At 36.4% G+C, this 22,304-nt stretch overlaps 2 protein-coding genes across 2 annotated transcripts in view; one reads left to right on the top strand and one right to left on the bottom strand.

Moving 5' to 3' along the window:
• Nucleotides 1-22,304, bottom strand: part of LOC126779989 (L-dopachrome tautomerase yellow-f2-like) — a 158,161-nt gene that overhangs the window by 41,554 nt on the left and 94,303 nt on the right. The window lies entirely within an intron of this gene.
• Nucleotides 737-21,861, top strand: LOC126779958 (gelsolin-like). The gene is made up of 16 exons (XM_050504174.1): nucleotides 737-881; nucleotides 7,453-7,564; nucleotides 10,932-11,012; nucleotides 12,301-12,375; nucleotides 12,790-12,985; nucleotides 13,988-14,103; nucleotides 14,702-14,879; nucleotides 15,966-16,066; nucleotides 16,463-16,579; nucleotides 17,011-17,079; nucleotides 17,869-17,931; nucleotides 18,443-18,551; nucleotides 19,239-19,351; nucleotides 19,600-19,710; nucleotides 20,565-20,678; nucleotides 21,693-21,861. The coding sequence occupies exons 2-16, from the start codon at nucleotides 7,454-7,456 to the stop codon at nucleotides 21,759-21,761; spliced, it is 1,623 nt and encodes a 540-aa protein (XP_050360131.1). The 5' UTR covers nucleotides 737-881; nucleotide 7,453; the 3' UTR covers nucleotides 21,762-21,861.

Genomic DNA, 22,304 nt, shown 5'->3' with positions numbered 1-22,304 from the left:
TAATACAAACTCATTATACGTTTATAAGATAAAATGACAATTGTTAAAGGCTATTATACGTATATATACGTATTTTAACCAAACAAGACCAAAACAAGATTTTCCTCAAAAATAATTAAATATGACAGTTTACATTTATTTACAATTAATAATTACAAATAAATTCGATAAAGTTCCTCGTAAAGATAATATATTTATCAGAACGAGACAAATAATACGTAATAATAATAAAAATGCGAAAGTTTGTAAATATGGATGGATGTATCTTTGTTACTCTTTCACACAAAAACAACCCTTACAATGCACCCTCAAACCTTGGAACTAAGATATTATTTTATCGTTAGTCACCCTTCAAACTGGAACAATACTAAATATTGCTTTTTGGCTGTAATATGACGATTCAAGTCTAATTAATAAGAATAATAAATATATTTCGATATTTAAAACACATTTCATATACACAGAATCTATCTATATTATTAAATGAGACTTGTTTTGTTAAGTAAATCTTAAATATCAGAAGATGCAGCGCGTTTCGGAGGCTTTTGTATATAAAATTATATGTACGTTACGCTTCACAATAAATCAATCACCTTAAATATAATCTATTGACATGACAAGTGTGATTTTAATGTAATGTTTTAACTTTAAAATAATATAATAACGCGGGCGAAGTCGGGTCAAGTTAGAATTTATGAACGAACGTCACGTTTCACGTTTGTCCATTTGACATTTGAGTTTTGACCGACGCCATTTTGAATTTTAATAAGCCGATCGGCGATTCCTGCTGTTTGATTCAGTTGAGACTGTTCGTTAGAAGGCGGTGTTCGTTTTGTGTTAATTATTAATTTGTTTTACAAACGTGTTTTTGTTCGTGAAACGTAAGTAATTAAATATTATTTCTATATAGAGAATATATTTTATTGAAAGATTTTTTTTGTATCAATTCTAATTTATAATTAGACAACTTTCTTTTATTTCGTTTCTAATTTTTTCTGACGATTTACAATTATAGGTTGCACAGTTAATTAAGGCATATTATATACAAATAGTTACATATAAGTATTTCATATATACATTTTATTTTATCATACTTAACTAGTATTTAAAAGTTATCAACCTATATATCTTTTATACGTGTTTTAATAACATATAAAAAGTTTTGTACGTGTTATACACATTTTAAATAAAGACACAAAGTGGCTTCATAAATTTTTCAATCATTCACCATCTAAAAAATAGCAACCAATGTTATGTTGAAGAAACTTAACGAAAAAATAACATATAATCAAAATATATTTCATTCAAATTAGTTTAGTTATATAGCTTTGGAAATCATGTCCAAAAATACACGAAGTCATTTTGAGGTGGAGTCATGTTTAGACAAATTCAACAAAAATACATAAAATATATATATTTTAATATTGTTGTTTGATTTGGTTCAGAAATTTAAGCTCGTCTTAAAACTTGTGTTTACTAACGCGAAATAAACGAATCACTTGTTTCAAAACGTGTGTACATTTTGATATTTATGTAACTCTTATGTAATTATATAATATACAAGGATATTAATAAAACCTGTATCGACTAATCGAATAGACGAATAGAAGTTTTTATGTGAATCCGGAACTAACAATCAGTTATAACATCAAAATAACTTTATAATATTAGTATAAAGTATATCCGGACTGAAGAGGCCCCTACGCACTGACTTTTGAGGTCCCTCCATTCCGAAGCTGGGCCCCTACGCTGGTGTATTAAATTTATATATAGAAATGTTTATAAAAATAGAGAGTCCGGTGGACAGGGCCACATTGATTAGCGCTGGAATCAACCTTCAGAACTAAGATGTTTTGTCCCTTGTGCCTGTTACACTGGCTCACTCACCCTTGCGGTAGAATATTTGATGAGTAATCAATAAAATACGAACTCCACTCTGTTGTCATTTACCAGCAAAACCGCACCAGCGTGGAATTTAATTCGTTAGAATTAAAAAAAAATAGGTTTTGGTAATTCGCAAAGAGCTGAACTTAAAAAGAGGCAGTATATTCTGAAACCACAGACAGACACTTCAATTTAGTTTTATTTCGTGAATGTAATTCAGAGTCAAAATTATTATCACACTCTCGTAATATTTTATTTATCAACATGGTAATCTTTAGTGAGATTGAGCGTAACACTATTTACATATTTCACATTGACATTATGGAGAAAAATATTACTTCCTAGGCTTCTAGGCCAACGAACCAGATTACCTTAGCAAAATCACGGTAAAAATGATTTGTTACATCCGCAGTAGGTAATAAAAAAAGAATCAACCAGTTGGGTTCAACGGCCAATGAAGATATGAAAATTATAATGATGATCCTCCAGACCGATTTCGGCCACGGCGTCTAATCTCTCTTGAGATTAGTAGCTGCGCAGGAGATATTATAGTGCACAAGCGTGTGCGCAAACACAGGTGCACTCTCCATTCCCTAACTCTCATAATCCGATGGGACGGCAATCCGACATGACCGGAGAGACTTTACGAGCTTTGCAAGGGGAGGTACACACTTCCGAATTCTAGACTCCGGGCTGCTGCTGAGAATTTTCTGACAGAACAACCCAATAACTGTTTATTGGCCTGGCCTGGAAATTGAATCCAGAAACTCCGGGTCTGCGGTCTTTGATCAAGCCATTAGACCAACGAGGCAGTCATGAAAAATATACACACATTATTAATACCCAAATTATTGACCTTCTTTAAAGTTAAGTTATTCATGTATATGAAAGTGGAATTATCGACTTTCTAACCAGTTATCGACAGAATCGGTACGGACAGCCACGCACCGCACTAAATGCCCTCCCAACGGTGCGTGTCGGTCTGTGTCGGTCTAGAGATTCGAAGCCGAAGTCGAAGCTACGGCTCTCGTAGTGTATCTATGAAGTTACCGATTTGCGTTTCCGACGTATCGCTGCGGACTTGTCTGCGATTCCACAGATGACACTCCGCCCGTAAAACGCTCTATGGGAAGCCTTTATATTATATCGAGAACTGGTTAAAAAGTTAATAGTTACACTTTAATATACACGAATTACTTAAAAATAAAAACACATGCAAATTTAATAATGAGGTTTTTCTTCGCCAAGTATATAAGAACTCAGTGGTGTTTGCCAGGGTTTGAACCCACAATCTTCAGCTAAGATGCGAATGTTCCAATCACTAGACATCTCGGCTCAAGAATATATTAGTCAAAATATACTTGTTAAGTAATTAATAAACAATAGCTATTAACCGTTCGGTATGTAGATACGAGAAGAACCGGCAAGAAACTCAGTCTCAACTGTTTTTACAGAAAAGTTACATATAATAATAATACAGTTATATTTATATAGTTTTCGCCCGCTTGTTGCGGGGGCATTTGCACGTGTTGGCTTTGATAAAATTAGCCTACATCCTTCCTTGGGGTTCAAGCTTTTTTAATGCCAAAATTTATCAAAATCGGTTCAGCGCTGTAGCCGTGAAAGCGAGACAAACAGACAAAGTTACTTTCGCATTTATAATATTAGTTTTGATATTCATATCAACTAATACTAACTCCAAGCTCTTTTTATAATATGATAACTTAGTCTTAGCTTAACCATTGCTTACCTTTTTTATATTTCCTGTGTTTATTTATTATTTATGTAACATTTATATTTATAATTTTTTAATTTCTATTTAGTCGTTATTCATGTGCTTGCTGTGGTCTCCTTTAATTGAAGGAGCACGCATATTTTGAAACATTATTCCACGATGTAATGTACTCGTAAGTGTGTATCATTTATGTATTACTGGTGGTAGGGCTTTGTGCAAGCTCGTCTGGGTAGGTACCACCCACTCATCAGATATTCTACCGCAAAACAGCAGTACTTCGTATTGTTATGTTCCGGTTTGAAGGGTGAGTGAGCCAGTGTAATTACAGGCACAAGGGACATAACATCTTAGTTCCCAAGGTTGGTGGCGCATTGGTGATGTAAGCGATGGTTAACATTTCTTACAATGCCAATGTCTAAGGGCGTTTGGTGACCACTTACCATCAGGTGGCCCATATGCTCGTCCGCCTTCCTATTCTATAAAAAAAAAAAACATTTGTTGGGGATTCTTAATAAATAAATAAATAAGTGTTATTTATTAAAAATATATATACCATGAGTTTTATATTTACTTACTGGTAAATGTTAAATGTGTGTATTCTAGAAACTTAACCCTTCAACTCAATAACTAGATAAGGAACCTCGTAAACGATATGGATGGACAAATTTATGATTATATTTGAGTTATATGTAATAATTTTATATACTTATATTATAAATGCGAAAGGCAATCTGTCTGTTGCGGCTTTCACGGTTGAACCAGTGAACCTATTTTGATGAATTCTGGTATAAAGCTTAAATCCCAAGCGGACCCCCCCCTTTTTGCTTTGGGCTGTTAAAAATAGCCATAAATTTAGAGGTTAAGTTATGTACGCGTAACGGACATACAGTTATATTTCCATGTATATTATTATTAATAATACGATGTTAGCAGGATCTTTTGAACCTTAAAACTATGATAAGCATTTTGACCTCTAATAAGATACGAATACACGAAATGTGTACAATAATTATATAATTTATATATATATATATATATACAAATAAATAACATTGCTATATCTGTCTGAGATTTAAAAATAACTTTTTTCAAAAATTTTTTTTTTTTCCGTCCGATGTTCTGTCTGAATTATTATAAGGAGTATTCCAAGGTATTCAGTCTAATATTAGCAACATATGCAAGTATGTTTGTTTGCTAAGCTTTATGTGTTAACAACTCAAACGGTTGTTTGGGGTAAAAAAAGGTGAGGGCACCATCTTCCCCTCCTACTAGTTCTAGGAACCAGTTTTAATAAACAATTTTAAATAAACTTAACGTATCTGTACTAAATCATCGTTTAAAATTTTCTATTTATAATAGAATGGGTAAAAATGCCTATAGACGTGCTTATGGAATTAACAATACCGTGACATCGCTCGCGTGTTGAGGTTGGCGTTAGGTAAAACTAGCCTATGAATATCCTTGATGTTTCTTTTCCTTTTTTTAACGGGTTTCTTATCCTTGCGGCATGTCAAACCCATCGTACCGTAAGCTGTCTTACATATCAAATTTTATCTTATAGGATTTATAATTACGTTACATACTGACAGACAGACATCATACTGCATATTGCTTTGGCCACTGTAAACGTGGGATCTGATAAAGCACTTTGCATTTCTCCGACATTTAACCGGCATAGCTGAAATCTATTTATCAATGCTTCCCTAGGGTCTCTAAATTTATTACAGTCTACAAAAACATGATGTATGTCATCTATCTTACATTACATTTACGTTGATGTTCAAGCTTCATGCATATTTCGTGTGAATACGTAACAAACAGACATATATTCTCATTTATAATATTAGTACAAATTAGTTTCAACAATTTTGATGTTGTAATTTTTTTTTAATTAAAAATAAAGTCGCTAGTTTGTAGCGAATATTCTTTTAAAATACACACCTAACAACGCTTTGAAATATTTCTTTGTCCTAGTAAAGCCTTGATAAAGAATGATTCATATATATGAAGGAAAAAAACATTGGAACAATGATAATTGTACGCCTTTAAACAGATTTAATATGTTCGCACGGTGATATAAGATACGTTTGTATTGAGGTCTTGGTGTAAACAGGAAGGCTGGCTATTGGACCTTGGATGTATTCATATACTATGCGTCAGTTTGTGAATATCACACTGGGCAAAGGCCTATCATTTTTCGAGCAGAACGTTTGGAGCTTATTTCATCATGCTGCTCCAATTCGTGTTGGCGGAAAACACATTTGTCGGAGTTACAGTGAAATTAGACACATGCAGGTTTCCTTGCGATGTTTACCTTTACTGTCAAGCTCGAAGTGAATGCTTGTGCTTGCGGATTTGAACCCACAATCATTTGTTAAGATTTACCAGATTTATAACTATCTGATAAGGTTAATATACTATAGTTGAAATCAATTTAAAATGTAGTCTATGATGACGAGCCGGTTGGCGTGGTTGAGATACATGCCTCTCACGCCGAAGGTTGTGAGTTCGATTCCCACCCAGGACAGACATTTGTGTGCATGAACATGTTTGTTTGTCCCGAGTCTGGGTGTAATTATCTATATAAGTATGAATTTACAAAAGAAAAGTAGTATAGTATATCAGTTGTCTGGTTTCAATAGCACAAGCTTTGTACAAGCTTAATTTGGGATCAGATGGCCATGTGTGAAAAATGTCCCAGGATATTATTATTATAATCTTTTCCAATCAAAGGAGGAGTAAATATAAACAAAACTTATATTTACATATTACATACGATTCGCGAATATCTCTGCTGTATTACGCACTACAAACAGTTCTCGATTAATTTATCCCTATTTATAATACAACACTATTCCACTTAACTACTTATAAACACTTTAATTTTACTTCTAATGTTCCGATAAAAACATCAGTAACAGCATGTTAATGTCCCAATGCTGGGCTAAGGCCACCTTTTTGAGGAAAAGGTTTGGAGCTTATTCCACCACGCTGCTCCAATGCGGGTTGGTAGAATACACACGTGGCAGAATTTCAATGAAATTAGACACATGTAGGTTCCCTCAGATGTTTTCCTTCACCGTCAAGCACGAGTTGAATTATACACACAAATTAGGCAAATGAAAATTCAATGGTGCTTGCGCGCTTGAACCCATGATCATCGGTTAAGATTCACTCGTTCTAACCACTAGGCCATCTCGCCTACAAAATCTTGGCGATTTTTGTAGGCGATTCAACAACAACAATTCCTTCCGAATCCATAATGTATACCGTAGTTTATTCAAGATGTCGACCAATGATGTCGCGTCAATTCAAGGACAAAGATTTTTTGTCTTTACTCCTGTGGTTGGAATTGAGGTGCTGAAATGAATCAGAGGTTGAAACACCTGAATTGGTTCCCTGTGTTTATTAAATCTTATCGATATACCGAATGTTTCAACCGACTTTCGGTACTACATCTGGTTTTAAGTTTTTCACTGGTGGAAGGGCTTTGTGCAAGCTCGTCTGTAGGTACTACCTACTTATCAGATATTCTACCGCGAAACAGCAGTACTTGGTATTGTTGTGTTCTGGTTTGAACGGTGAACCAGTGTAATTACAGGCACAAGGGACATAACATCTTAGTTTCTCAAGGTCGGTGGCTCATTGGCGATGTAAGCGATGGTTAACGTTTCTTACAATGCCAATGTCTATGGCTTTTCGTGACCACTTACCATCAGGTGGCCCGTATGCCACCGTCTACTTATAATATATAAAAAAAACGTATAAAAGGGTGGTCTAAATTTGTTTCTATATATTTATTTTTTTGCTAATTCTTAAATAAATTGTTACAGAATGAAGCTACTTTATCTATGGGCGGTCATTGCCCTCACAGCATCCGTGTGCGCCAGGACCACGACACGACAGCAGTCATTGACACCACACATCACATCTCTATCTGATAAGGTGATATTATGTGATATGTCATTTTTAATACGACGATTCGTATAATGGTGTTGTTGCAACCCGATAGCGATAGATGGCGCTTATTAAATAAGTAAATTTTTCTGAACCGCGCTGTCTAAACATTCGCTATACTATTCAGGGAGTGGTGGCAGGAAAAATGTGGGTAACGTAAGTGTACCATTTTCTTATATTTTATATTTTCGATTGGTGTGAGACTCGTTCAAATTTCAATTCAAAAAAGAAAAGAATAATCAATTTAAGACAGTCTTGACCATATTTTAGTGGGCAATGTAATCATAATATGTTTATTTAATTATTATTATTATTATTTTATTCACCGAGAGGGCAAATGACTACTCCACCTGATGGTAAGTGGTAGTAGAGCCCAAAAGCGACGACGGCCAGTACAGACGGGAGAAACGCTCTGCACTAGCCGCCTTCGCCTTGCCGGCCCGCAAGATGCCTCTTCACGCCTCGTTTGAAGGAACCGAGGTTGTAAGAGGAGGGGAACACGTGAGCTGGTAAGGAATTCCATTTTTTTTAAGTGCGACAAAGAAAGGAGTTGCCAAATTTCTTTATTCGCGATGGAATTGATGTCACAGTTAAGCGGTGACATCGAGAACCAGCTCGCGTGGACTTAAGAAGGAAGGGGGAAGTAGGAATTAGAGAGAATAATTCCTCAGAACACTCGCAGTGATACAGTCGATAGAAAAAAATTTAAGATTTAAGAAAAAAATATTCTCATCCGGTAAGCAGATGGGTGGAGATCAACTCTGTTTCGGATCTCGTACTGTATGATCATATATAGTGTGGTATAATTTTAAAGTTATCAAATAAATTTTAGTTGTGTGAACAAAAAACTGTTCCTTAGTTTAATATATCGCTTGATACCCCATAATGTACATGTAATAATCCGAGACGGCCTAGTGGCAAGAACGCGTGAATCTTAACCGATGATCGTGGGTTCGAACCCGGGGAAGCACCACTGGGTTTTCATTCGCTTAATTTGTGATTATAATTCATCTCGTGCTTTACGATGAAGGAAAACATCGTTAGGAAACCTGCATGTGTCTAATTTCACTGAAATTCTGCCACATATGTGTTCTACCAATCCGCATTGGAGCAGCGTGGTGGAAATAGCTCTATACATATAAAAGGGAGAGGAGACCTTAGCCCAGCAGTGGGATATTCACAGGCTGTTACTATAATGTATAGATGAATTATTTATTAGCATATATAATTTAATAAACTATGTACAGTCATTTGTAATCATATATTCTATAACTAAAATTAAAATATAAAACAAAATACGCATTACAAATTTAAAGAAAAAACACGTCGTCTAAAAGATTGTCTTCTGTCATTGTACCCAAGACGCTGGCACTATTGCCTCTGCACCGCTAGACTTAGCCTTTGGGCTCAACATGCGCCAGCTCTTGGGTCACCAGTGTGGAAATTAGTAATAGTTCGGTGTAAATACGATTTATTAGTACTTAAAAAATTTACTATCATAAAAGTTAAAACAAAATTGGTCCATTTATCTCATGGTAAACAAGACGACCTTTATAGGATAATGGACTACACCCGCTTATGTAAGCTATTAGCGTTCAATGTTGAAACAATCATGCTCTCACGTTTTATATACCTTTACTGGAGCTATAGTAAGCCGAGATGGCCCAGTGGTTAGAACGCATGAATGATTCATGTGCTTAATTCGTGTTTATAATTCATCTCGTGCTTTACGGTGAAGGAAAACATCGTGAGGAAAACTGCATGTGTCTAATTTCACTGAAATTCTGCCACATGTGTATTCCACCAACCCTTATTGAAGCAGCGTGGTGGAATAAGCTCCAAACCTTCTTCTCAAAAAGGGAGAGGAGGCCTTAGCCCAGCAGTGGGACATTAACAGGCTGTTACTGGAGCTATATACTGGATCAATAATAGTACATAACTATGATTTTAAATATGATTTAAGATAGATTTGTTTGACATCGATGAAATTAAATTGAGCCGATTCGGGTGTTTGCTACTACTTTCCTTTCACGCCGAAGGTTGTGAGTTCGATTCCCACACAGGACAGACATTTGTCTGCATGAACATGTCTGTGTCTCCTGAGTCTGGGTGTAATTTATTTATTTATTTTTAACATCGTGACGTTTGTATTTTATTATTTAAATAATAATTTTACTGTATTATTGATTTCAATTGTTCTTTAAATAACATAAATTAATTGAATATTTGGCAGCTTTATATATATATATATATAAAGCTGCCAAATATATATAAAGCTGCCAAATATTATATATGTATATATATATATATATATATATATATATCTAGAACATGTTTCCTAATCAGAAAAATTCTCCACAAAAGCATCTACATTAATACGTGTTTTACGAAAACAATGGAACATCGTAACCGTAGAAACCGACGAGCTAGCTTTCTTGTCTTACCGAAAACTTTGCCGTCATTTTTTTTTAATATATAAGCTAGCGCTTGATTGTTATCACACCTGATGGAATGTGATGATACAGTCTAAGATGGAGCGCACTTGCCTAGAAGATGCCTATTCACTCTAGACTTGAAGGTACCCATATTGTAAGTGGTGGGTGAAACGGAGGTCGGGAGGGTGTTCCAGACAAAAGTCATATGGTACAAGAATCCTTACATATGAAGGAGCACGACTTTACAATAAAATACCTGCACACATAAAAAGTGTACACTCATTTAATGCATGGAAGATCAAACTAGCTGAATATATCATAGAATATTCAATTTAAAAAAAAAAAAAACAATAAGAAAAAAAATAAATAAATAAGTGAATGCGTTAAATGGGTCAACTACTAAAGACGAATATAAACATCATATTACTATATATGAATACACACACACACATATATATATATATATATAAATATGTCTGTATTCTCATGTAAGCGACTTATGTATTTTTGAGAATAAATGTCTATCAACCTAAATTAACAATATTATGGTAACTATATCATACGTAGTACAAATTAAGGTACCTAAGCAACTGAACTTTTTTTAAATTAAATTGCTAAATAAAATTGATTGTAAAAAATGGAGTAATTTAATCAAAAGCGTGGCCTCTGTTGTTTAAAACTCTGTTAAATTTCAAATCAATCGTACCTATAGATTATATTCGGAGATCTCGTGATGAGTCAGTAAGTCAGTAGTATTTCTCGTATATACATACATATATTTATATAGAATTAGTAACTGTAGAATTCTGAAAGCAGCCTTATTGCCTACCTACTAAACCAGGCTATATCTATCATCTAGAGAATCATATAGATTTAAAAGTATTGACGAATAAAAATTATTTTTTTTTAAATCTTTCTAGGACGCAAGACAGAAGGCACGGACTCACCCAGCATTCGCCAGCGCGGGTCAGCGAGCTGGTCTCGAGTTATGGAGGATAGAGGTATCATTTTATAATTAAATGGCAGGAACGCCAAGGTACTTACGAGAATTGTTTTATAAACATGTGAGCTCGTGTATCTCACGCACACTCACAATAAAAAATCACACGCTGACGTCATCTGACTCTCGAACTTTCAGTTAACCCCTACCGTATTCTTCTTCTTCGTCGTGACACTCTTGTCAGAGAACTTTTCGCCATATGTCCCTATTAGTGGTGAACCTGGTGCATTCATGTAAAGGACCGCCATTTTTATACCGTATATCGAAAGCTAACGTGTTTAAATATCAATGATAATAATAATCTTTATTTTTCAGGCATCAAGGCCCATACTTTTGGTACATTACACATTATATTATAGCATACATTAATAATAATAATTAGAATCTCAGTCACAATCACAAAAATAATAATTATAATATATAAGAATTAAATTAATTAAGCCGAGATAGCCTAGTGGTTAGAACGCGTGAATCTTAACCGATGATCGTTCAAACCCGGGCAAGCACCACTGAATTTTCGTGTTTATAATTCGTCGTGCTCCAACTGGTGGTAGAGCTTTGTGCAAGCTCGTCTGGGTAGGTACCACCCACTCATCAGATATTCTACCGCAAAACAGCAATACTTGATATTGTTGTGTTCCGGTTTGAAGGGTGAGTGAGCCAGTGTAATTACAGGCACAAGGGACATAAAATCTTAGTTCCCAAGGTTGGTGGCGCATTGGATATGTAAGCGATGGTTGGCATTTCTTACAATGCCAATGTCTAAGAGCGTTGGTGACCACTTACCATCAGGTGGCCCATATGCTCGTCCGCCTTCCTATTCTATAAAAAAAAAAAAAAAACGGCCATCGGTCCTACGACATACGTGACCAGCCCACTGCCACTTCAGCCTGCTAATTTTGCAAGCTATGTCGGTGACTCCGGTTCTTTTCCGGATAATCTCATTTCTGATTATATCCTTCAAAGATACTCCGAGCATAGCTCGCTCCATAGCACGCTGAGCGACTTTGAATTTTTGGACTAGTCCCGCAGTTAGTGTCCACGTTTCGGCACCGTATGTCATGGCAGGTAAGACGCATTGGTTGAAGACTTTCGTCTTCAAACATTGCGGTATAGACGACTTGAGGACTTGACGAAGGTTGCCAAATGCTGTTCCCATAATTGGCAATGATCCTTAGGATAGTGTTGGGACTGTCTCCGATTCTACGTATCATAAATGCATCTTAAATAATGATTTAAAGATAAATAATACTTATAATAATGTAATTGCTTAAATTTCTCTTCACCAGAACTTCGATCCCGTTGCTGTCCCTCAAAAGGATGTCGGGAAGTTCTATAAAGGCGATTCCTATATCATTCTAAAGGTATATTAATAACGTTTCTATATATTATATAACATTGCCAATAAATATAATACATATGATTAAAAATCACAAGTACATAAGGCTTTACTAAACACAAGATTATATAAATGATAACGCGTGGTGTTCATATTTGTAGATTCCCTTCAGGATGTTCAATGAAATTTTATTTGTTTATGTCAAATTGTAGTTGAATTGGAACACAACAATATTATGTATTCTGTTGTTGTGTTTTGTGAGTGAGCCAGTGTAACAACAATCACAAGGGGCATATTTTTATTCCCAAGGTTGGTGGAGCATTGGACATGTAATGGTTGGTTAATATTTCTTACATCGTAAATGTCTATGTCTGGTGGTGACTTAACATCAGGTGGTCCATTTGCCTATAACATAAAAAAAACAAGTAAGTCTTTTCAGACCACAGCTGATAAACGGAATAATCTCTCATGGGATATCCACTACTGGATCGGTAGCGAGACAAGTCAAGACGAGGCTGGTGCCGCCGCCATATTGACTGTCGGTTTGGACGATAAGTTTGACGGCAAAGCCATCCAACATAGAGAGAGTATGGGCTACGAGAGCGCGCAGTTCCTGGGATACTTTCCTGGTGGGGGTAAGTGGATCAATAGTACAGCGTCCTTATAATCAACCCCATAAAGCTACATATATACAGGCTATTCTCTAATAACAAACTCGAAATTCAACGCAGAAAACGAACGCGATATGTCAGATAGTGAAATTGACCATTATAGTTATAATATTTCATGGACACACGCATGAAAATAGTATATTACCATAAAACCGTTCAACATTTTACGGGTATCGAAGTTAGTTCTTCGAAGGTTCCTCTTTAAAGGTTAAGTCCTTCGTTATAATCTTGGCTCAGACCAATAAGTGAGTGATTATGAGAGCATCTGTGTTTGCACACACACTCGTGCACAATAATATGTCTTGCGCAGACGTCTTGTTTTCCTTGAGAATAGCTAGGTCATAGCTCGGTAAGGAGGAAATCAATAATTTCCGTCCCACTTTCGCGCTGTTAGAAGGGTCTACAAATAATAATAATCATAATATCCTGGGACATTTTTCACACACGGCCATCTGATCCCAAATTAAGCTTGTACAGAGCTCGTGCTATGGAAACCAGATAACTGATATACTACATATACTACTTTTCTTTTGTAAATACAAATTAATATAGGTAATTACACCCTTACTCAGGACAAACAGACATGTTCATGCACACAAATGTCTGTTCTGGGAATCGAACCCACAACCTTCGGCGTGAAAAGCAAGTATCCACCAACCACGCCAACCGAAGAAAGGAACGCATACAGAACAAACAAACGGGCCGGTTATATAAGTAAGTATTTACAAAAGACATGTAGTATATGTAGTATATCAGTTGTCTGGTTTCCATAGTACGAGCTCTGCTTAGTTTGGGATCAAATACCCATGTGTGAATAATGTCCCGTGATATTATTATAAACAAACAAATATTTTCATTGATATAGTTTTATGTTCTCAATGTAAATAATTATGTATATACAGTATATATGACAAAACCCTTATTATATATTTGCGCAAACATTCATTATTTCAAAACCTTCGTCAGCTGTCCGGTATGTCGACGGCGGTCACCAATCCGGTTTCAACCACGTCGTGACCAACCCTGGAGCCGAGAAGCGACTCTTCCAAGTGAAAGGGAAGAAGAACATCAGAGTGAGACAGGTATATATTCGGCTGATATTATTTTGTAAATGTACCCATCATTAGTTATTTTTGACATGTAAATATTTTTCTTATTATAGGGAGTTATTCCAAGGTGAATTCTTCCTGGACCACGGTACTCGTTTTTATAATAAGATTGGTTGAAAAAATATGATATCGTTAATTAATTATGGTTTATTTGTAGGCACATAACTAAAAATGAATTATTGTTGTGAGTGTTATGTGGTCGAACGTCTCGAGTCAAAGTTCTAGGCTCAAAACCCAGGGCAAAAGGGACAAAAAGTTGAATTTTTGTCGTAGACTCTCTGTAGCAGTCCGTAGTCAGTAGTATTTCAAATTTTCTTCCTTAAAAGTCGTAAGGTAAAAAAGATTGTTCAACCCGAACGAAGTCAAGTATCGTCAGAGCGTCACGGTAGCATGCGCTAGCGATCGCGTGGCATTCCTCGTTAAGACGGAAAGGGTACCGCTGGTTTTTTTGTGGGTATTCCGATGTTCGGGGTGCACTCAGCGCCTTGGACACCGGCGAGTCCCACATACCCACCCACTGTTCTCGTGGGGAAAACGCGTAATGAGTTTTTCCTTTTCTTTCTCTCTTCAGGTTGATCCCCTCATCTCCTCCATGAACAAGGGGGATTGTTTCATCCTGGACATCAATAACGACATTTTGGTCTATGTCGGAGAGAAAGCGAAGAATGTGGAGAAGTTGAAAGCGATCTCAATCGCCAATCAGATAAGAGACCAGGATCATAACGGCAGAGGGAAAGTCGAAATTATTGGTGAGTTCCAATTTTCGAACATTAATTGGCCAATGGCATGGTTTTTCGGTAACATTCATATATTATATTAGCCAATTAAATCATTGCTAATGAGATGATAATAATAATAATATCCTGGGACATTATTCACACACGGCCATGTGATCCTAAATTAAGTAGAGCTTTTAACCAGACAACTGATATACCTGGCTTGAAACAACGTGTTGGATACACATTACATATGCAGGCTTCTCATGACACAAATTGAAGACACAGAATATCATATGACTAGTTTTTGCCCGCGTCTTCGCCCGCTGGTGGGGTATGGGGGGTGTCGTGATGTTAGGTATCCTATGTTTTCTATGCCTCTGACATCTATGCCAAAATTCATGATGATTAGTTAAGTAGTTCAGATGTGAAAGCGCAACAAACAAACTTTCGTATTTATATATTAGAGATTATAAATTTAAGCGGGTATATGACGTCACTTATTTTATTAGAATAGCAACACCACACAACGTGATCTGTGTCATGTAGGTTGACGATGAGGTTGATGTAGGTTGATAATGACGAGACGTCAAGTGTGAAAATAAGACGGGTGCATATTTTATTACGTAGCCGACTGATGGAAATATAAAATATAAAGGAGTATGTCAGTAGCGCGTGTGATCATTTCGTCGAGCGACCCCCTGGGTCTCTCGCTCTCAGGACAGCGCCAGCGCCGGACGTGCGCACTGACTTATTTAATAAAATCAACATATTGGACGACAATGGCGGCCATTAAAATGGCAATCCATTTGAATCCGCGACATATATATTTTTTATATTAACCGGCAAAGCAAATGATTCCACTCCACCTGATGGTAAGTGGTAGTGGAGTCCAAACGCGACGACGGCCAGTGCAGTCGCGAAGAACGTTTCGCACTAGCCGCCCCCGCCTTGCCAGCAAGATGCTTTCACGCTTCGTTTTAAGGAAAATATATTTAGGATCAGTCTTGTTTGCCTGGATTTGAATCTTCGACCTTCGCTTAATATCCACGTGTTTTATCGACTGGGTAACTCAGCTTTCGCATGACAAACTTTTATTACAATTACATATGTTTATAGATCAATACTCCAGTGAAGTTGATATCCAGAAGTTCTTTACCAACCTTGGGTCCGGTAGCAAGGATTTGGTTCCAGAAGAAAGTGCTGGCGGTGATGATCAGGTAACTTTGACAGGCACAAGTTTTACTAGTGAATGTAGAAAGATAAAATAAATGATTTTGTATTTGTTACCTAACGTTGCATCACTAATTTATCGGAAGTCGTAATTTTCGAAGGAATCTTTAATTTTTTTTTTTAAATAAAAATAGCTTATCTTACTCATTGATAATGTAGTATTCTATATGTGAAAGAATTTTTAAAACCGGTTCTGTAGTTTTTGAGTTTATCCGTTACAAACAAACATACAACTTTCTTACAGATTTCTTATCTCTTTATAATATTAGTATGTAACTAGTTCATGTTCATTTTAAACGCAATTTAAAAGTGTTTTCGGCCTCAACGATAATATACTATTCATTAATTTAATTTTCTAAACAAAACTCTTTTCATTTTCGCAGACATTCGAGAAAAACGAGGAAAAATCCGTGATTCTATCCGAAGTGTCGGACAGCTCCGGCAAGCTGAAGATAACGCCTCTGACGGCGCCGTTCAGGCAGGAACAGCTCAAGCCGCAGGTAAAGTATATATGAGAAAAATTGGCAGATGTATAGGAAAAATCAGATTATTATGTTGATGACAATGATTATCATCATCTAAAATAATTATACCATACAATAACAGTCTGTGAATGTCCCACTGCTGGGCTAAGGCGTCCTCTTCCTTTTTGCTTATTCCACCACACTGCCCCAATGCGGGTCGGTGGAATACAAATGTGGCAGAATTTCGAAGAAATTCGACACTTAGGTTTCCTCACGATGTTTTCCTTCACCGTCAAGCACGAAATGAATTATAAACACAAATTAAGCCCATGAAAATTCAGTGGTGCTTCCCCGGGTTTGAACCCACGACAATCGGTTAACATTCACGCGTTCTTACCACTAGGCCATCTCGGCTTTTACCATAGTCAATTTTTATTTTCTTTATAAAAACGTCAATGTTTTTTCAGGAGACGTATATTTTGGACACGGTTAGCGGCAGCATCTACGTCTGGGTCGGAAAGCAAGCGACGCAGAAGGTAAATATAATATACTAACGCTTTACCAGCGCTTATAATTGAGAACTGTTAAATACCAAATTCCATAATTATTTCTACAAAAATGAAGGATTTTCATACAAAATTTCATCCCCTTTTTCAACTACCTTAGGGGTTAAATTAACAAAAAATCCTCAGTTCTAACCTACTATGTAAAAGCGTGTAATAAAATACATGAAATTACAGAGTTGACGAAATAATTTACTGGTGGTAGGACTTTGTGCAAGCTCGTCTGGGTAGGTACCACCCACTCATCAGATATTCTACCGCAAAACAGCAATACTTGGTATTTTTGTGTTCTGGTTTGAAGGGTGAGTGAGCCAGTGTAATTACAGGCACAAGGGACATAACATCTTAGTTCCTAAGCTTGGTGGCGCATTGGTAATGTAAGCGATAATATTTCTTACAGTGCCAATGTCTAAGGGCGTTGGTGACCACTTACCATCAGGTGGCCCAAATGTTCTTCCGCCTACCTATACTTAAAAAAAATAAAGACAAAAGTGGTACCTCAATTACAGTTGATAATTGCATGAACAATAAAGCTATCTCGAGCCTGGAACATATACTACAATTGTAATGCCGAATAAAAAAAAAATCACCTCTTGTTTTCACTCAAAATCTTGTCTTGTTATAATATATAGTATACATGTATTTTTTCATGAATGCTGTGCAGACTAGAGTAAAATGTAATCGGATTAATTACGATTACATTATGTAATCATCAATCACGATTAAGGTATTATTTAAAAAATGTGTTTTTTTTCTCTTCAGGAAAAGACAGAAGCTATGGCAAAGGCTGAGCAATACTTGGCATCGAAGAATTACCCATCATGGGTGAGTTTATATTCAATCAAAATAATTATAAGAGACATGCTGACTACTTGACTAATTATAAATCGCTGTCTTAAAACGCGCGACAATTTTAAATTATTACTTTGTGTGAAATGCTAATTGTTTGGAATTTTTGAGTTTTGTTGGGAGTCTATAGTATATAACCGAGATGGTCTAGTGGTTAGAACGCGTGAATCTTAACCGATGATCGTGGTTTCAAACCCGGGCAAGCACCACTGAATTTTCATGTGCTTAATTTGTGTTTATAATTCATCTCGTGCTTAATGGTGAAGGAAAACATCGCGAGGAAACCTGCATGAGTCTAATTTCATTGAAATTATGCCACGTGTATTCTACCAACCCATATTAGAGCAGCGTGGTGGAATAACATCCAAACTTAGTCCAGCAGTGGGACATTAACAGACTGTCACTGTACTGTAGTTCTTGGAAGTCTGGAGATCGAGTACCAGACGAATCGCGACCATTTACCAAAGCAATACTCATTTGTTTCCAGGTGCACGTAGCGAGGATACCCCAGGGGACGGAACCGGCTATTTTCAAGCAATACTTCACGACATGGCGTGATGTCGGCATGTCACACTCGCGCCTCGTCAGATCGATCGGTAACCGCCTTATATTATATATTGTTAAATAAAATAATCAATTACTTTATCATTATTATTTATAGTAATATTATAAAAGAAAAATTTCTGGAACTTCTTAACCGATTTTGAAAATTCTTTTACCAATAGAAAGCCACATCATTTGTGAGTGTCATATGCATACACTAACCCGAAAATAGAAAAGACTTTTTTCGTGGTAGTCGGATTTGCAAAGTAAGTCGGAGGAAAAATGGTCGAACGAACGAGAGATATATTATGAAGTTGTAGAGAAAGGTTGTTATATGTCTAATTTTTTTTTTAATTTATGTTTTACAGTTTGTTCTTTGGTTGCATAGTTTAAGAGATAATTTAAACACACCAACACAGGTGCACTCTCTATTCCCTAACTCTCATAATCCGATGGGACGGCGATCCGACACGACCGGAAACAGAATCGCAGGAACAACGGCTTTACGTGTTTTCGGAGGTACGGGAAAACTCATCTCCAACTACAAGACTCCGGGCTGCTACTGAGGAGAATCTTCGACGGAAAAACCCAATAACTTTACATTGGCCACCCTAATTAATAAACACATAACAAAAGCAGCGCCATTCGGGCAATTTGTTGAACTCTCGTTTCACTTCAAATCCTATATGCGATTCTCTTCACCTTTACACTCCATAGACTATTAAATATTCACTTTCCAGATGACACATACCTTCAGAACCTTAAACCGAGTTCCGGTAAACATCTATACGAAGTGAAAGTACGATCGAACAACTTCATAAACATTGAAATGAAAGACGAAGTGAAACAAGTGGTAAGTAAGAAATTAATAAAAATGTTGTAAATGAAAAATTGAAATTCATACTTATACCTACTTTGTGGTAGGTCTTTGTACTAACCCTGTCCGGGTAGGTACCACCATATTCTACCGCTAATACAAGTAATACTTATTATTATTGTTTTCCGGTTGGGAAAGTGAGCCAGTGAGCCACTGGTATTATAAAAAAAAAAACAACATACAATTTCTACCGGTACCTTGTTAAAGATTAAATTGTTTTACAGAATTTAGAAGAAGATGGAACATACCTCTTACAAAGCGGTGGTGATTCTTTTATCTGGTTCGGAAAGGAGACTCCAGTCACATCTTTGAAATCATGGGAGAACATTATTGCTGTGAGTAATTCATTTGATTGATTAGAGCTTTGTTTAAGCTTGTGTGGGTAGGACCACCCACTCATCAGATATTCTACCACAAAACAGCAGTACTTTTTTAATAATAATAATAATATCCTGGGACATTTTTCACATACGGCCATCTGATCCCAAATTAAGCTTGTACAAAGCTTGTGCTATGGAAACCAGACAACTGATATACTACATATACTACTTTTCTTTTGTAAATTCATACTTATATAGATAATTACACCCAGACTCAGGACAAACAGACATGTTCATGCGCACAAATGTCTGTCCTGGGTGGGAATCGAACCCACAACCTTCGGCGTGAAAGGCAAGTGTTCTACCAACCACGCCAACCGGCTCGTCGGTCGTAGTACTTGGTATTGTTGTTGAAGGGTGAGTGAGCCAGTGTAATTACAAGCACAAGGGACATAACATCTTAGTTCCCAAGGTTGGTGGCGCATTGGCACTGTAAGCGATGGTTAAGATTTTTTACAATGCCAATGTTAATGGGCGTTGGTGACCATTTATCATCAGGTGGCCCATATGCTCGTCCACCTACATATTCTATAAAAAAAATTAACACTTTATTATACAGATAAAATATGATTAAAAAAAATGTCGTAAGAGAACTTAGTATGGCATGCTTATCTTAGGGGGGTGGGGGGTGCAGTTACTATCCTATAATCCTTTCTGAGCTCCCGACAAAGTGTATATAAAATTTCCTGACGATCGGTTTAACACATAAGACTTGAAAGCGTAACAAACAAACTCACTTTTTTTTATTATAATGTTATAGACAAGTAAAAAGTTTGTGACGAAAAAAGGTTACTTATTATTTTTTTCAGCAATATCTTCGAGACTTTCCACAGGACACACCCACCGTGACGGTTGTCAAGCAAGGCCAAGAGCCCGATAACTTCATCCGAGCTTTCGCCAAATGGGACCCTTACATGTGGCAGGTGAGTCAATACTATTGAATGCTAATTCGAAGTTCACTTGGATGTAGAGCTTTGTGCAAGCTCGTCTGGGTAGGTACCACCCACTCATCAGATATTCTACCGCAAAACAGCAGTACTTGGTATTGTTGTGTTACGGTTTGAAGGGTGAGTGAGCCAGTGTAATTACAGGCACGAGGGAAATAACATGTTGTGATGTTTGGTTAATATTTCTTACATCGCCAATGTCTATGGGTGACTACTTAACATCAGGTGGACCCATTCGCCCGTCCATCTACTTATAAGTCTAGTGTACGATTTAATGCACCTTACTACACTTAGATATAGGGTTCACAATTGAAAAGTTGTACTTCAACTTACGCCCTTTTCCTTCTCAACAACAATACTGACATATGTCACCATACACATTATATTGTAAAAAGAAATGCTAACGATAGCGTGTTTATAATTGATACAGTGCCATCTAGTGGTGAATTTGTGAACTAAATAATGTGACATAAGCAAAAACACCGATAATGTTAATGAGCCGAGATGGCCTAGTGGTTAGATCGCGTGAATCTTAACCGATGATCGTGGGTTCAAACCCGGGCAAGCACCGCTGAATTTTCATGTGCTTAATTTGTTTTTATAATTCACCTCGTGCTTGACGCTGAAGGAAAACATCGCGAGAAAACCTGCATGTGTCAAATTTCATTGAAATTCTGTATTCACCAATCCGCATTGGAACAACGTGTTGGAATAAGCTGCAAACCTTCTTCTCGAAAAGGGAGAGGAGGCCTTAGCCCAGCAGTGGGACATTAACAGGCTGTTAATATTCTTAACATCGTAAGTTTACAAGATAATATTCCCTTTTTAACTACTTATGTACTGAATTTCTTAGGGTTATTAAACCTTCGGACTGGGTATGCCACTTATAAATGACTGCTTAATACTCTTCAGATTCGGAGATAATTCCATCGCGCTTCTCTAAGTTAGATATTTTTTTAATTTTATCTATTTATATTTATTTTTTTGCAGAAACAAAATTCCTACGAATTGAATAGAGAAGAAGTTTTAAGGTTTAATGAAATCGAAGATGCAAAATAAACTTTTCTTAATACAAGAAACAATATGACAATATGTGTTATTTAATATTTCTTTTATAAACTTGAAATATTGTTATAAAATAAATACTCATTTATATAAATATTTTTTTTAATATGATCCTTGTATATAATATTTTTAATAGAATTGTAGATATTATAATTATTTATATGAAACCTCTTTAAAATATCATCGTTACAATGAAGCGTGTAATAAAAAAGTTAGTTTATATATCAACGTATACATGCCTCGTTGGTCTGGTGTCTTGACGTAAGGCCGCAGACCCGGAAGTCCTGGGTTTAATTCCCAGGTCGAGTCAATAAAAAGTTATTGGGTTTTTCTGTCAGAGAATTGTCAGTAGCAGCCCGGAGTCTGGAAGTTGGAAGTTTGTACTCCCGTGCCTCGGAAAGCAGGTAAAGCCGTTGATCCTGCCCCTGAACTCTTTCTGGTCGTGTCGGATTGCCGTCCCATCGGATTATGAGTGTTAGAAAACAGAGAGTGCACCTGTGTTTGCGCACACACTTGTGCACTATAATATCTCCTGCG

Source organism: Nymphalis io, chromosome 30, assembly GCF_905147045.1.
Source record: "Nymphalis io chromosome 30, ilAglIoxx1.1, whole genome shotgun sequence".
In the NCBI taxonomy this organism is placed as follows: Eukaryota; Metazoa; Arthropoda; class Insecta; order Lepidoptera; family Nymphalidae; genus Nymphalis; species Nymphalis io.
Note: the sequence above shows the minus strand (reverse complement) of the source record. Positions and strands in the feature narration are given on the sequence as shown.

Bases quoted from the DNA above. Each gene is read 5' to 3' on its own strand.
- LOC126779958 (XM_050504174.1), top strand. From the start codon at position 7,454: ATGAAGCTACTTTATCTATGGGCGGTCATTGCCCTCACAGCATCCGTG. The intron at 16,067-16,462 runs GTAACTTTGACA...TCATTTTCGCAG, and splicing joins GTGCTGGCGGTGATGATCAG to ACATTCGAGAAAAACGAGGA. The intron at 18,552-19,238 runs GTAACCGCCTTA...TTCACTTTCCAG, and splicing joins GCGCCTCGTCAGATCGATCG to ATGACACATACCTTCAGAAC.